The sequence below is a fragment of the Oryzias latipes genome, chromosome 16 (genome assembly GCF_053564925.1).
Source record: "Oryzias latipes strain Hd-rR chromosome 16, Olatipes_Hd-rR_3.1".
In the NCBI taxonomy this organism is placed as follows: Eukaryota; Metazoa; Chordata; class Actinopteri; order Beloniformes; family Adrianichthyidae; genus Oryzias; species Oryzias latipes.
In genome coordinates, this window is record NC_136252.1 from 31,375,001 (window position 1) to 31,390,805 (window position 15,805).

The 15,805-nt window shown below is 38.7% G+C and overlaps 4 protein-coding genes across 5 annotated transcripts in view; all 4 read right to left on the reverse strand.

Annotated features, from left to right (window-relative positions):
* LOC111948941 (lysosomal thioesterase PPT2-B-like) overlaps nt 1-1,087 on the reverse strand; it is a 4,369-nt gene extending 3,282 nt beyond the window's left edge. Inside the window, exon 1 of the mRNA XM_078932553.1 lies at nt 893-1,087. Within this exon, the coding sequence (XP_078788679.1) occupies nt 893-1,048 (156 nt within the window). The 5' untranslated portion in view covers nt 1,049-1,087. The remainder of the gene's footprint in view (nt 1-892) is intronic.
* A 133-nt stretch (nt 1,088-1,220) lies between these two features.
* Nucleotides 1,221-2,704, reverse strand: LOC101171465 (cystatin-C-like). Its single transcript, XM_023964150.2, has 3 exons — nt 2,492-2,704; nt 1,764-1,874; nt 1,221-1,432 (listed from the first exon to the last, which is right to left on the reverse strand). Exons 1-3 carry the CDS (start codon nt 2,690-2,692, stop codon nt 1,343-1,345), a joined length of 402 nt encoding a protein of 133 aa, XP_023819918.1. The 5' UTR covers nt 2,693-2,704; the 3' UTR covers nt 1,221-1,342.
* Nucleotides 2,705-6,719: 4,015 nt separating this feature from the next.
* On the reverse strand, nt 6,720-11,566 carry LOC110013957 (cystatin-like). Of its 2 annotated transcripts, XM_020700531.3 has the most exons (5): nt 11,223-11,566; nt 10,331-10,426; nt 9,729-9,898; nt 9,253-9,363; nt 6,720-8,895 (listed from the first exon to the last, which is right to left on the reverse strand). In XM_020700531.3, the coding sequence occupies exons 1-5, from the start codon at nt 11,395-11,397 to the stop codon at nt 8,890-8,892; spliced, it is 558 nt and encodes a 185-aa protein (XP_020556190.2). In that variant the 5' UTR covers nt 11,398-11,566; the 3' UTR covers nt 6,720-8,889. The 2 variants fall into 2 exon arrangements, with proteins under 2 accessions (XP_020556190.2, XP_078788678.1); XM_078932552.1 differs by having other exon boundaries at nt 6,720-9,363.
* Nucleotides 11,567-12,792: 1,226 nt separating this feature from the next.
* On the reverse strand, nt 12,793-14,194 carry LOC101170488 (cystatin-like). Its single transcript, XM_004085145.4, has 3 exons — nt 13,844-14,194; nt 13,342-13,452; nt 12,793-13,011 (listed from the first exon to the last, which is right to left on the reverse strand). Exons 1-3 carry the CDS (start codon nt 14,039-14,041, stop codon nt 12,904-12,906), a joined length of 417 nt encoding a protein of 138 aa, XP_004085193.1. The 5' UTR covers nt 14,042-14,194; the 3' UTR covers nt 12,793-12,903.
* Nucleotides 14,195-15,805: the final 1,611 nt, after the last annotated feature.

Below are 15,805 nucleotides of genomic sequence, written 5' to 3' on the forward strand. Positions count from 1 at the left end.
TCAACATTCCTTAAATACACTCCTACGCGATCTATGTAATTCACAAGTGTTTCTTGCATTCCTCATACGTCGATGTGCACAGATGTCCGTCGAGTGTTTCGGTCAACGGGTCTTTACTTGAAATCCGTTCTGAGCTGTTCAACATTTTTGGTTGGTTGGAAGTTACGCAGCTTACGCGTATTTTACGTAGTTTAAGCCTAAATATTGTGTAAATCTAAGCAAATGTGCGTGATAGCAGGATGCATACACAAATTTGTGGCTTTCCACGACAGTTTCACATAAGTCTAACAGACTTTTCACGCGTGTAGCACGATGCATTGCTTTTATATAGTGAATACAGCTCACAATACACATTAAAATTATGTAATTGGTGCACGAATAACAAATGAATTGTGTGTAAATAGTGCAATATTCACACACGGTTTATGTTCTAACCTTCCGTAGTTTTACCGTGGTTCATTTGTGATACATCTGGAAAAGTTTTGCATGAAGATCCCAACTTTTCTCACTTTTTCCTCGTATTTTCACGTATGACCAATTTTCATCCGTGAAATATGCACAAGATCTTCAGAGTGGCTGTTTGACACGGCCTTGAACTGTAAAAAAGAACCAACTTGTGGATTTTTTTGTTCTTCTGTCTGAGTGATCTTTGTCTACGGTAGTTTTTTTTTTTACATATGCCGTTTAAACAGCTGCTTAAAAGTAATAGAAATAACTACAATGATTTTAAATTGAAATCAAAGGCACAGACTTACAGGTGCTATATTAGGTTTCAAGGGTTTATGACACACAGACCTGAAAGTGAGGAAATCCACATTTAAAATGTTTTAGCTCTTGAAAAAGGATTTCCTGTCCAGCACTTTGCAAACACCTCACAGGGAGAAGGACATACCTTCTTGATGAATCCAGTGAGCATCTTAAAAGACCTAGGCCCACTTAAGACCCCGTGCACGAGGATGACGGGCTTGTAGGCGCTGGTCCAGCCGGCTGCCAGCAGCAGCATGAGGAGAGCTGGGGTTAGGATAAAGCTGAAAGTCTTCATGCTCATGCAGTTGACAAAAACGCCTTCAGCCGACTTCTCTCTGCTTTTATGATCATGAAGGCACCCTGACTTCCTAATAGAGCTGAAATGTTGACGTCACAAAACCATTTCTGATTTATTGAGGCAGAAAAGGGAACTTCAGTCCCTTGTCTTTCAAAATCAACCAGAAAGTCCAGAATTCAGTTCAATTCAGTTTTATTTGTATAGCCCGACATTACAAGACAGTTGTCTTAACCGTTAAATCAGTAAAAAACTGAACAGACTAAACAAAGTTGGGCATCTTTAGGATCTACGTCTTGGTTAAGAATGCAGCTGGTGGCACTGCTGTTCCATCAGCTGTATATCATTGAGCCATGGGCGACTCCACACAACGAATGTGCATTCGTAAGTCTGAAAGACAAGATCAGCAGTCATTATTAGGACATGCAGAACAATATGATGGTTAAGATTGGTTGAAGAAAATTATTAACATAGTGGAATTTAAACAGTCATCACCTTTGTTTATAAAGTGATTTAACACAATTAAAATTGAAGCACATTAAAGCTAAACATAATAAAACCTGATTAAAAAACAGATTTAATAAAAAGGTGAATAACAACAAAGTAAAATCTTGAAGGTAAAAAAACCTCCAAAAAACTAAAAATGTAAAATAACAGAGCAAATTTTTACCAAATTCAGTGCTCTTTTGTCTGTAAATATAAAAATATTTTAAATAAATACCTTGGCCATGGGTGAATTTGAGATGGGAGAACACCCTGAAACATTGGAGTTCTTTCTGCACAGAGTTTTGGCTATTTTCACAGTAAGAAAGTAATTGTAGCCTTCAACCACCTGTATTTAAGAAAAAAATATCTAAATTTAAAGGAAGCAAGCATTGATTAGGATTCAAAACAACATCTAAGACCAGCACAACTTAAATTATCTTGTCATTGAAATATTTATCAAACTGCTTCTTTTTATTCTTTTGGCTTTTCCCATCAGGGGTTGCCACAGTAAACAAGTTGCATGGTAAACTTGGCAATGTTTTATGCCGGATGCCCTTCCTGGTGCAACCTTCTCAAAGCAACTGGGCTTGGGACTGGCACAGAGGTGGAGAATGGAACAGGGAGCAGCCTGGATTTGAACCCTGGTTTCACAGACGGAAGGTTCTGCAAACCAGCACGAGCTAAACCGGCTCCCCTTACTGTAATAGTTTAATAAAGCAAAAGCTAAAAAATTGCTGAAGATGAAAAAAAACTTTCTTTAAAAAAATCTTTCAAAAAAATGTTACTCAACTAAAATGTTTAGCCTGAATTTATTAAGTAAACTGCCAAAGGTGAAAAAATAACAGTGAAAATGTAGATGACTTGATTGGGGAGGACAGGTCCTGCAGTTTGACTGAAGCCGTCCGTTAAACTATATTTGACATTTTAGGGTTCTGCAGGGCGTATAAGTGAAATGTTACCAACCTGTCCCTGAACCCTGATCACATCCACCACTACATAGAGGTACTGGTCGCTGGAACCCTTGTTGTATTCTTTCATAGCAAACTTCAGAGCAGCTTGGACTTCCGGGTCATTTGCGTTGATGTCTGTCGGACCTCCTGGAAGCCCCTGAGCGGATCCAACAGTCAGCAGGGCTGCAAAGAAAGGAAAAGCACACTTCCACATCGTTGTTGTTGTTGTTTAGACGCAGCAGGAGACAAAAAAATAAAGATTATTATTATTATTTACCAAGGCTGTGTCCCACCAAGGTGGGGTAGCCTAGACAAGGCACACAATTTTAGCTCCCTCTGTCTCTTCCCCAAACCCTCCTCCTTCAGTGCGTGAGTGCGTGTGTGCGTATGTGCGTGCGACTGGTCTGAGATCTGGTCTAAGCCACACCACACTGCACCAGGGTCAGCTGCACAGCCCAGTGTGGGCACCTCCACTGCAGGGCCTCAGCCAGGGCTGGTTTCCCCTTGCCGCTTCATCCCAAGACCAGACCTCTACCACACCCATCCATTCATCCATACACAAACTCTCTCCACCCATCCCTGTCCTGAGCAGCCTCTCTCCCCTGCACCACAGTCATCCCTCTTGCATTCAGCGCTCTTTTTACACCCTCTGTCCATCCCATTCGCGGTCTTCCTCTCATTCTCACTCCACTCACATCAGATTCATATACCTTTTTCACCAATCGCTCCCTTTCCATTCTTTCAACATGTCCAAACCATCCCAGTGCCTTTTGCTCTGCTCTTTCAGCCAACTCTCGCGTCACACCAGTTCTCTCTCGGATAACTTCATTTCTCATACGATCCATACGCGTCACACCACACATACTCCTCAAACATCTCATCTCAACTACATTCAGCTTCCTCTTTTCCGCCACTTTCAGACTCCATGTTTCAGCCCCATATAACGCTGCAGGCACCACCACACCCTCATACAATCTCCTTTTTGCATCCTTTCCCAGTGATCTACATTCAAACACTCTCTTCATTCCCCCCCATATCTTTCGTACTTCATTCATTCTAAACTCTACCTCTCCCCCTATTCCACCATCCACACAGACACACGACCCTAAATACTGAAAACACTCTACCTCTTCCAACAACTCCCCATTTAATGCCACATTCAATCTGCGTTCACCCTTTAACCTCGTACACCTCATCACCTTACTCTTTTCCACATTCACTCTCAACTTCCTTCTGTCGCACACCCTTCCAAACTCCTCAACCAGACGTCCCAAGTTCTCTTCTGAGTCAGCCACTAGTGCAGTATCATCTGCAAACAGCAGCTGATTCACACTCCATTCGCTGCCGTCAGTATTTATCATGCTCACACCCGTACCCGACACCCTTTCATTCACCTCTTTTACCACACCATCCATATACATAAAATACATAAAAAAATAAAGATAAACAAGCTTAATGATGCTTCAGTTTATATACAGAAGGAGGCATGAAGCTCAACCAATCAACTTTCTGAGAGTCATATCTCCAGAAACCTCTGAAGAGGATTATTTTTAAAAGACAACTGAGATATAGTGACTACTAAAAATGTTTAATCCTTTGATTATAACCTTACAGATCAAGATGACCAAAGTGGAACACACGTACAGATCGTGTTCACAGAGATTGATAGGAGATTGTGTTTTTTGGGTTTCAAACATTGATATTGCCACAGATGAGTCTGTGCTTTCTAAGACAATCTCTGTCCTTGTGTCATCAAAAATAGTTTTGTCTGTTGTCCATCATGCAAAAATCACAGCCTGTACGTTTTATTGATGAACTTGTAACAAATGTTATCACAAATGACAATAGTCGGAAACATATCCATCAACTCAGATGTTCAAAAAGATGATACAAGCAGTGCATGTTTAATATTATATTTTGTTATTCTTTCACTGGAATGATGATGCTTTAATTTCATCGTACAATGGACAATGACAATAAAAGCAAATCTAATCTTACAAAGATTTATTGTTGACTCTGACAAGAAATACAATTTCCCAAAAAAATATCTCACTGTAGAAATAAGGATTAAAATGTGCTTAAAATGTTGCTCCTGCAATCTCCTCTTTAACGTCAAACCTTGTTTTTTATTGACTGAAATGACTAATTCAGTTGTCTGATCCAAGCTATAAATCCTTGGATGACTTTTGGGCTGATAGAAGGAATAACTAGATTCAATTTATGTCTAATATTTCAGATTTTACTATCGAAAAATGTCAGAAAATCATCAGAGCTGAGAGAAACAGGAACATGTGGTTCTACTGAGCTCTGACTGCGAGGTAATCTAGCAATAGTACTAGTAGGCTGAATAGTGCTGAGTTCTAGCTCTACGCAGAGCTTTTTTATAATTAAATAGGCTATTTTTGTTTCCAGATATTCAGAGACTGCTCTGAACCGAAGAGACACCATTCTCTTTCCAACTTACGGGTTACTTGTTTAAGAGAACGTGTTTCAGCGTTAAACCACGGTGCTACTCGGTTTTGTCTAACAAACTTAGGTTTCAGGGGGGCAACAACATCGAGTGTACTCCTGAGGGCTTGTAAGGCATCATTAACAAACTGGTCATGTATGCTAGGACTGATGCTATGGGAACTGGTCTCAGAGTCTTTGCTCAGAATGTCACTAAGTACTGGCTGAACTGTGAGTTTAACTCAGACACAGAACGGTCAGATAAGGTTCTTCTAAGTTGTTTCTTATTCACTGGGGCAGTAGCATGTTCTAATGCAGGGGTCGGGAACCTTTTTGGCCGAGAGAGCCATAAACGCCACATATTTTGAAATGTAATTTCAAAAGAGCCATACAATAATGTAGCGTCCCTTTCCCACACTGAGACTTAACCTCTCTTAAGGTTCTTTATTCTGGTTAATGCAGACCGCAACAAACGCCATACAATTAATTTAGCAACTCCTTATTCTCTCCAGCGAGACGAGAGCGCTTCTCCCAACTTTATATTCCCCCTCCCGCTTCAGCCCTCCCATTTCCCTTATTCGGCCCATAGTTGAACCCCATTGGTCCAAATTGCCTAACAACAGGCTGAGCGACAGAACTGAGGGCCAATCAGATCTCTGCTTCATGCGTTCCATGAACTCCAGAACTTTTAACGCGGCCCAACAGCCACCCAGTCCAACTCAGTAAGCAACGATGTTTAAAACTAAATATACAAGTGAATGTCTGCATTTGATGTAATTTCAACATTTTTAAAGTACAATAAGTCTGTGGATTCTTTTTAATAATATTGTTATGCTGTTGCTGATAAATGAGGCGTTGAGACTTTAAACGTGATCGTAGGTCTGAATGTTCTGTAGATGTGAGACAGACTGATCACATGCAGACGCTGAGCCAAACACAAACACACACGCTGCAGTGAGTGACGGGTAGCGGGTTTTACGTTTTTACAATCCCTGCGCGATTCACCTGCTGCCTGTGCCCACAACTCCACCCCCCACCCTCTGCTTTCTTCCTCTAACATCCCGTCCCCGCAACTGCGCGCTCTTTCTCAGAGACGGGAGCGCGCAGTTTTAGGCACGGCAATTCACAGGTTTCCGGCTGGTACAAACTCTGTGAAATAATAGATAATAGTAACTGATATTTTTCTCTCCAAGCACCGCTACTACTGCGCGCCTCTGGCATCGCATCGCGCTCGAGAAGGTCTGGTCTAATGAAAAAAAATGAAAAAAAAGGATAATTAAAGATTTGTCTGCGAGCCACATGTGACCATCAAAAGAGCCATATATGGCTCGCGAGCCATAGGTTCCCGACCCCTGTTCTAATGTAAACTGGATGGTAATCAGAAAGTGATCAGAAATGATGGAGTTATGAGGAAGGACACTTAACTGGCCAATCTCTATACAATGAGTTAAAACAAGATCCAGGGTGTGCTTATGACATTTACATTTTGGGTGATACCAACATCATCTAATAAAGCTGCAAAAGCATTTCCTAGACAGTCACTGGGGTCATCATCATGAATATTAAAACCCCCTATTATTATAATTTGATCAGAATCTAAAACAATAGGTGATAGGAAGTCGGAAAACTCAGTTAAAAATTCTGGATACGGGCCGGGGGGGGGGGGGGGGGGGGATTAATAATTATGAATAAAACAGGTTTTCGAGTGTTCCTGTTTGGGTGATTTATAGACAATATGATGCTTTCAAAGGAGTGTGGTGGACCGAGCAGTAGAAGGCAAGGACAGCAAACAATTTTATCAAAAATATTTAAATTTATTTTTCAAAATGTGTAAATGGGCAAAAATGGGCCCTTAAAAGAGGTCAAAGCAATAAAGTTAACTCAAGCTTTTAAATGTAACAGAGGACAACTGAACAGACAAACCAACATAATTAAACTGACCTCCCTAATTGCAAACACAAGGGAACATATATAGTGGCTGATCAAACCAACTAGACACAAAAGGGGGAACTTAAAAAGACTAAGACAAAATACAGAGAACAAACTAAACTAAAGTCCATCCTATAGTAAATTAACATACACAATGAATGAAACTAAGGACCATCAAAATGGAAACTAAAGTAAAGAAACACAAAAGAAAAAACCTTGTCCACTGGGTGATGGTTCAGTCCAATTAGCTGCCTGCTGAATATAAGGCCTCTGCTGACTGGCATGCATTCTTGTGTCAGGCCTGACTTGATTGTTCCAGCAGCAGATGGCAGTAGCAGCAGCAATGGTTCCCTTTAGCACTGGTAACTCAAAGCATAACATCAAATTAATAAAGCAAATTATAATAAAGTAAACTGAAACATGTTGATAAACTTTATGATCAAATGTGTGTTATTTTTGAAAAAGAAATCTAAAAGTATATGCAAACAAATAGAGTGAACAGATATATGTAGTGTGTGGTGCAGGAGGTTACTGCCCTGATGGTGTGGCAGCGTAGGCAGCCATCACAGGAGTTATAAACATGCTTTACTTTAGGGCCGAGAAGTAAGCTAGACTGTGATATTACTGCCAAACCACCTCCTTTCCCTGAGATCCTGGATTTCTGATAGTTAGCATAAGTGGGGGGGTTGCTTCATTCAGTCTAACATAGTCATCCTGTTGGAGCTAAGTTTCTGTTAAGGCTAGAAGACAGGTTGTTATCATTGATTAACTCATTGACTAAGAGGGACTTAGAGGATATGGATCGAATGTTTAATAAACCACATTTAATGACATCATGATTCTGCTTGTGAGCACTGTTGTCTGTCACTGAAGGTGTGTTGGCTGTACAACATTCTGATCTGGTGTTTTAGACTTGCTGCTGAAATGGGTTCTTCCTGATGTTTCTTTTTGTTTTTAACATACTGTCTGGGTTTCTACTTACCGATACTTTATTTTCAGTCTGGCCTAATATTGAATTGATAAATGTAAATGATGGCCCCGAATTTAAAAACTTTGAACATATTTGAAAATAATACAGTTTGAATAATTGGTCGTTTGCCCCCCATCCTTTTAAGTTTGTAATGAATAGTGATACGGTCTGTAATTTTGTTCTTCCTTTTTTCTTATTTTTTCATTTGCGTTTTTTTTCCATTGGTCCCTTTGTTCAAGTTTTTTTCAATCAGCACGAACCCTCTTGTCTGTGATTGGCTGGTTTGGTAGCACAAATGTCGGGCTGGGCTCAGAGAGGAGAACACAACAAACAAAGCTAGAGAAAGCCAAATTCAAGACAACCCATCTAAAAACATTGCTATCGCAAAACACAAAAATGTATTTTGATAGCAAACATTTTATATTTTTCATTTGCTACTTAAAAAGTTTTGTTCATAAAACGAAAGATTTTGTTTGCAAGTTAGGAAATGTTCGTCTCAGAACTGTGACTTTTGTCGTCCATGTGATGGCACAAACAACGTTGAAGCAGAAGTCTCCAAAGTGAAAGTTGTTCCTCTTTGCCGGAAAAAAGTGATTGAGCAGGAAATGAGAGGAGGTGTAGAGAAAAATGTTACAGAAAAAGTGTTATAAGAATTCAGAAATTGCAAAGAACATCTTGGAGAAATCTCAGACATCTTGTCAGATAACATTTCAAGTGGAAGTCCTGCACTTGTAGCAACTGGTTTTTTTTTGATTATTATGATAGAAAGCTTTATTTGGATTCACAATACGGTGTTCCCTCGCATGTACTCATGTTCAGAAAATGAAAAATTGATCCAACACTGTATTTTTATAGAGCAAATTTGTTTTTTTTGCCGTCAAAGCTGTTCTGCTTTCTGCAGGAATAATGGCAACGTTTAAAGTGAGGATTGTAAAGATGGCATTACAATTACTTCAAAGGAAAATTTCAATCCATATTATTGTAGAGTTTTTTTAGTAGCACTGCTGACACACCAGCTGCATATAATTGAGCCATGGGCGACTCCACACAACGAATGTGCATTCTTAAGTCTGAAAGACAAGATCAGCAGTCATTAGGACATGCAGAACAATATGCTGATGGTGATGATGGTTAAGATTGGTCGAATAACATTGTTAACAAAGTGGAATTTAAACAGTCATCACCTTTGTTTATAAAGCGATTTAATACAATTAAAATTGAAGCACATTAAGGCTAACCATAATAAAACCTCTTTAAAAACAGATTTAATAAAAAGGTGAATAACAACATCGTAAAATCGTGAAGGCAACAAAAAAACATATAACACCAAAAAAAACTACAAATATAAAATAACAGACCAAATTCTCACCAAATTCAGTGCTGTATTGTCTTAAAAATAAAAATATAAATATATGTTAAATAAATACCTTGGCCATGGGTGAATTTGAGATGGCAGAACACCCTGAAACATTGGAGTTCTTTCTGCACAGAGTTTTGGCTATTTTCACAGAAAGGAAGTAATTGTAGCCTGCAACCACCTGTATTTAAGAAAAAAAGATATAAATTAAAAGGAAGCAAGCATGGATTGTGATTCAAAACAACATCTAAGACCAGCACAACTTAAATTGGCTTGTCATTGAAAGACTTGAAATATTTATCACACTGCTTATTTCTGTAATAGTTCAGTAAAACAAAAGATAAAAAAAAATCTTAAGAAAGAAATTATACTCAATTAAAATGTTATGCAGTTTATGAAATAGACTACTAAAGGTAAAAGAATAACAGTGAAAATGCAGATGACTCAATTAGGAAGAACAGGTCCTGCAGTTTGACTGAAGCCGTTTGTTAAACTATATTTGACATTTTAGGCTTTTGCAGGGCGTATAAGTGAAATGTTACCAACCTGTCCCTGAACCCTGATCACATCCACCACTACGTAGAGGTACTGGTCGCTGGAACCCTTGTTGTATTCTTTCATAGCAAACTTCAGAGCAGCTTGGACTTCCGGGTCATTTGCGTTGATGTCTGTCGGACCTCCTGGAAGCCCCTGAGCGGATCCAACAGTCAGCAGGGCTGCAAAGCAAGGAAAAGCACACTTCCACATAGTTGTTGTTGTTTAGACGCAGCAGGAGACAAAAAAATAAAGATAAACAAGCTTAATGAGGCTTCAGTTTATATACAGTCCCTGACAAAAGTCTTGTCGCTTATCCATTTTGTAGAAACAAAAGCGTATAATCTCACTTTTAATGAATCCATTGGTTTTAGAAATGTCTCATATGAAAGCTAAAACCCTCCCAAATTATGTTCAATATACTAAAGTAACATTGCTTCACTGAAGAAAGATTGATCATTTAGATCAGATTGATTTATTGATCATTCACTAATTCTCTTGCAGAAAGGGGAAAAATTTTGCGCAAGACATCCAGCACTGTGAAGTTAGAGCACACGTTTCTTTTTAAAACTTTGCTAGCTTCCATCAATGACTTTCGCACCAACTTTGCTGACCTCCAAACTGCCCAGCCAGCGGTGAAGACAGCGCAATGAAGCTGTGCACGTTGTGGTTTGGGAGAGTGGAAAGAAGTCCTCTGCAAATTAGACCCCCTTCACAATAAAGGAAAGAGCAGATTCAAGACGCTTAGAAACAAATAAGAAAAATTCTACTTCTAGTGGCTATTCTAGTGATCAACAGCAGCTGTAAGAACCCTTGGGCTATCCTAGGCACTTTACCATTGGGAGTTGGGTCATCTAGACCCACTAGACAGTGCGCTGAACCTTTTTCATGTCCATGGATTACATGAAATCTTTCCACTTTTATACACCTTTGTCATGGTAGGGAGAACACGTCAATGGAAGGGTGGGGTCATCTAAGATAGCACAAGGGTTAAAGTCATGTTTGTGAGCCAACAGTTGAAACTCATATTTAGTTTCCTTTCAGTCATTGTGGAAATATCCATAAAACTAACTGAGAACTCACGATTAAAAAAACAGATTGATGCAGCAAACAGGAAGAATTATATATACATCTGAGAAAGACAAAATGTTAGTATCTGTCTCTTTTAACCTCACTGATACAGTCATTTTATGCTTAAAGGTTTTCTTTGCACAGTTACACTTTAGGTGGAGGTTTAAGCTTTATTTTCTCTGAATTCAGATGATGAAGGACTGTCTCTCAGCTGATCCACAGGCCTGCTGTGTGCACACACTAAAACTAAGTTGCTTTCTTTGTGTGCAGCACTCAAAGCACCTACACCACATCTCAGATGGTACTTCCTCCTTAACCCACAGAGTTTAAAAGTGTCTGTTTGGGTCTGAGAAAACTGTAACCATGAGCTTCTCATGAATCCTCCTCTGATATGTTCTGCATCTCAGATTAAATGCTGTTTGAGTCTGGGTGAACCTTGAGAGAAGCACAGAAGATGGACTCCCTCTGGAGACTTCTCCATGATTTTTTGGATGACCTTTCCGAAACCTTCAACCTGGTTCCACATGGGCTCAGTGCTGTTTCCATAGTTGAACAGATCAATCGCTGTCACCTCGGTACCTGGATGTGCCTGCAGGGTTTCATGGTGCATAAAAGTGATGTAGTTTACAGTCTGTGACACATGTGGACATATAAACTTTACCTCCACGACATACGGTCAGCAAACACAGCTGATCTGGAGGTTACAGCAGCAAAGTGGGACTTTTTACCTGAATTCAGTTTTTCTTATATGTTTTCTGAGTCAAATTGATGTTATTTAAAGTTTCACCTCAATTTGATGCCTGATTTTTTTTCATATTATTCATTAAAGAGTACATATTTAACACAAAACATAACAAAAGTTCAACCATTACTAAACACAACCCTACGTCATTCACAAGTGTTTCTTGCATTCCTCATACGTCGATGTGCACAGATGTCCATCGAGTGTTTCGGTCTACGGGTCTTTACATGAATTCCGTTCTAAGCTGTTCAACATTTTTGGTTGGTTGGAAGTTACGCAGCTTACGCGTATTTTACGTAGTTTAAGCCTAAATATTGCGTAAATCTAAGCAAATGTGCGTGATAGCAGGATGCACACAAATTTGTGGCTTTCCACGACAGTTTCACATAAGTCTAACAGACTTTTCACGCGTGTAGCACTGATGCATAGCTTTTATATGGTGAATACGGCTCACAATACACATTAAAATTACGTAATTGGTGCACGAATAACAAATGAATTGTGTGTAAACAGTGCAATATTCACACACGGTTTATGTTCTAACCTTCCGTAGTTCTACCGTGGTTCATTCGTGATACATCTGGGAAAGTTTTGCATGAAGATCCCAACTTTTCTCACTTTTTCCTCGTATTTTCACGTATGACCAATTATCATCCGGGAAATATGCACAAAATCTTCAGAGTGGCTGTTTGACACGGCCTTGAACTGTAAAAAAGAACCAACTTGTGGAATTTTTTGTTCTTCTGTCTGAGTGATCTTTGTCTACGGTAGTTTTTTTTTTTACATATGCCGTTTAAACAGCTGCTTAAAAGTAATGAAATAACTACAATGATTTTAAATTTAAATCAAAGGCACAGACTTACAGGTGCTATATTAGGTTTAAAGGGTTTATGACACACAGATCTGAAAGTGAGGAAATCCACATTTAAGATGTTTTAGCTCTTGAAAAAGGATTTCCTGTCCAGCACTTTGCAAACACCTCACAGGGAGAAGGACATACCTTCTTGATGAATCCAGTGAGCATCTTAAAAGACCTAGGCCCACTTAAGATACCGTGCACGAGGATGACGGGCTTGTAGGCGCTGGTCCAGCCGGCTGCCATCAGCAGCATGAGGACAGCTGGGGTTAGGATAAAGCTGAAAGTCTTCATGCTTATGCAGTTGACAAAAACGCTTTCAGCCGACTTCTCTCTGCTTTTATGTTCATGAAGGCACCCTGGAACTTCAGTTTCTTGTCTTTCAAAATCAACCAGAGAGTCCAGAATTCAGTTCAATTCAGTTTTATTTGTATAGCCCGACATTACAAGACAGTTGTCTTAACATAAATCAGTGTTATCAGTTATAAACTGAACAGACTAAACAAAGTTGGGCATCTTTAGGATCTCCGTCTTGGTTGAGAATGCAGCTGGTGGCACTGCTGTTCCGTCAGCTGCATATCATTGCCGAATAGGGGTTCGAACACTTTGAATGTGCATTCGTAAGTCTGAAAAAAAGATCAGCAGTCATTAATACATGCAGAACAATATGATGGTTAAGATTGGTCGAATAACATTGTTAACAAAGTGGAATTTAAACAGTCATCACCTTTGTTTATAAAGCGATTTAATACAATTAAAATTGAAGCACATTAAGGCTAACCATAATAAAACCTGTTTAAAAAAACAGATTTAATAAAAAGGCGAATAACAACATAGTAAAATCTTGAAGGTAAAAAAAAATAAAATAAAAAAATAAAAATTTAAAATAACAGAGCAGATTTTTACCAAATTCAGTGCTTTCTGTCTCTAAATATAAAAATATGTTAAATAAATACCTTGGCCATGGGTGAATTTGTGATGGCAGAACACCCTGAAACATTGGAGTTCTTTCTGCACAGAGTTTTGGCTATTTTCACAGTAAGGAAGTAATTGTAACCTGCAACCACCTGTATTTAAGAAAAAAAGATATAAATTAAAAGGAAGCAAGCATGGATTGTGATTCAAAACAACATCTAAGACCAGCACAACTTAAATTAATTTGTCATTGAAATACTTGAAATATTTATCAAACTGCTTCTTTCTGTAATAGTTTAGTAAAGCAAAAGATAAAAAATTGTTGAAGATGAAAAAAAAACTATAATCTTTAAAAAAAATGTTACTCAACTAAAATGTTTAGCCGCAATTAATTAAATAAACTGCTAAAGGTGAAAAAATAACAGTGAAAATGCAGATGACTCAATTAGGAAGAACAGGTCCTGCAGTTTGACTGAAGCCGTCCGTTAAACTATATTTGACATTTTAGGGTTCTGCAGAGCGTATAAGTGAAATGTTACCAACCTGTCCCTGAACACTGATCACATCCACCACTACGTAGAGGTACTGGTCGCTGGAACCCTTGTTGTATTCTTTCATAGCAAACTTCAGAGCAGCTTGGACTTCCGGGTCATTTGCGTTGATGTCTGTCGGACCTCCTGGAACCTGAGCGGATCCAACAGTCAGCAGGGCTGCAAAGAAAGGAAAAGCACACTTCCACATCTCTGTTGTTGTTGTTTAGACGCAGCAGGAGACAAAAAAATAAAGATAAACAAGCTTAATGATGCTTCAGTTTATATACAGAAGGAGGCATGAAGCTCAGCCAATCAACTTTCTGAGGGTCATATCTCCAGAAACCTCTGAAGAGGATTATTTTTAAAAGACAACTGAGATATAGTGACTACTAAAAATGTTTAATCCTTTGATTATAACCTTACAGATCAAGATGACCAAAGTGGAACACACGTACAGATCGTGTTCACAGAGATTGATAGGAGATTGTGTTTTTAGGGTTTCAAACATTGATAATGCCAGAGATGAGTCTGTGCTTTCTAAGCACAAGACAATCTCTGTCCTTGTGTCATCAAAAATAGTTTTGTCTGTTGTCCATCACTCAAAATCACAGCCTGTACTTTATATTGATAAACTTGTAACAAATGTTATCACAAATGACAATAGTCGGAAACATATCAGTCAACTCATATGTTCAAAAAGATGATACAAGCAGTGGATGTTTAATATTATATTTTGTTATTCTTGCACTGGAATGATGATGCTTTAATTTCAATGGACAATGACAATAAAAGCAAATCTAATCTAATCTTACAAAGATTTAATGTTGTCTCTGACAAGAAAAAACGTTTTCCAGGAAAAATATCTCACTGTAGAAATAAGGATTAAAATGTGCTTAAAATGTTGCTCCTGCAATCTCCTCTTTAACGTCAAACCTTGTTTTGTATTGACTGAAATGACTAATTCAGTTGTCTGATCCAAGCTAAGAATTCTTGGATGACTTAAGGACAGAAAAAAAGAAAGTAGAGCTTATTACAAGGGAAAAAAACAAGTTTTTCCCTGTGTATTTCAAACATCATCATTCCAGACCCCCAGGTACTTCAATAAAATAAAAAAAATATGTCTATGATGTTTCTCTTAAGAGTGGAAACTACAGGAAAAACCTTCCGAGACTTTTTTGGAGTCAGAAAACAACATAATCTAAAAACCAAGTTCATGATGGAGAAAGGTGAAAAACAGTTGTGTTTTCTGTGTTTTTTTTAACATGTTCTAGTGTCCTTTTTGTGATGACAGGGGACATATAGGAAGGAAATTAAGCTTAAATTGCCTTTCTGAGTATCTATTCAAATTGTGGTGAATCGGGAGCAGATGAAAAATATGGTTGGAAAAAGCTCGTAGCATTGCTGCTACAATCAGTAAAGGTTCATCATTTACAGACAAATATATCCATGTACGTCTTTGTTTTCCTCGGCTGAGCTGGAATCTTGATCAAAACTGTACAGCTGGATAGCTCCAGCCACTTTCATTGCTTCGCTCATGTTAGGTTGGGGTTGTGAGGGGCCGTAAGCTAGTGGGGGCGGGCTTTCGCCCAAAACTCAGAGGAAAATTTTTAACAAACTCCTTGTCGCTCTGCAGAAACTATGTCCTAGAACAGTGGTCCCCAACCCCCGGGACATTTGGTACCAGGCCGCACAGAAAGAATAAATAACTTGCATTACTTCCGTTTTATTTTTTTGGGAATCTGAAAGATGTTTTATTTTGAAAAATTGCCAGATTCTCTGTTACATCAGTCAATGACTCAGGGGTGCTCATTACGTCGATCGCGATCGACCGGTCGATCTTCAAAGACATGAGGGTAGATCGCAGGCCAGCAAAGATAAAAAACAAAAAACAAAATGTAGTTCTAAAAAATCCACCAACCATCAAAATCCTCACCGAGAAGTACGGGACTTGATTGACATGCAGAACATACGT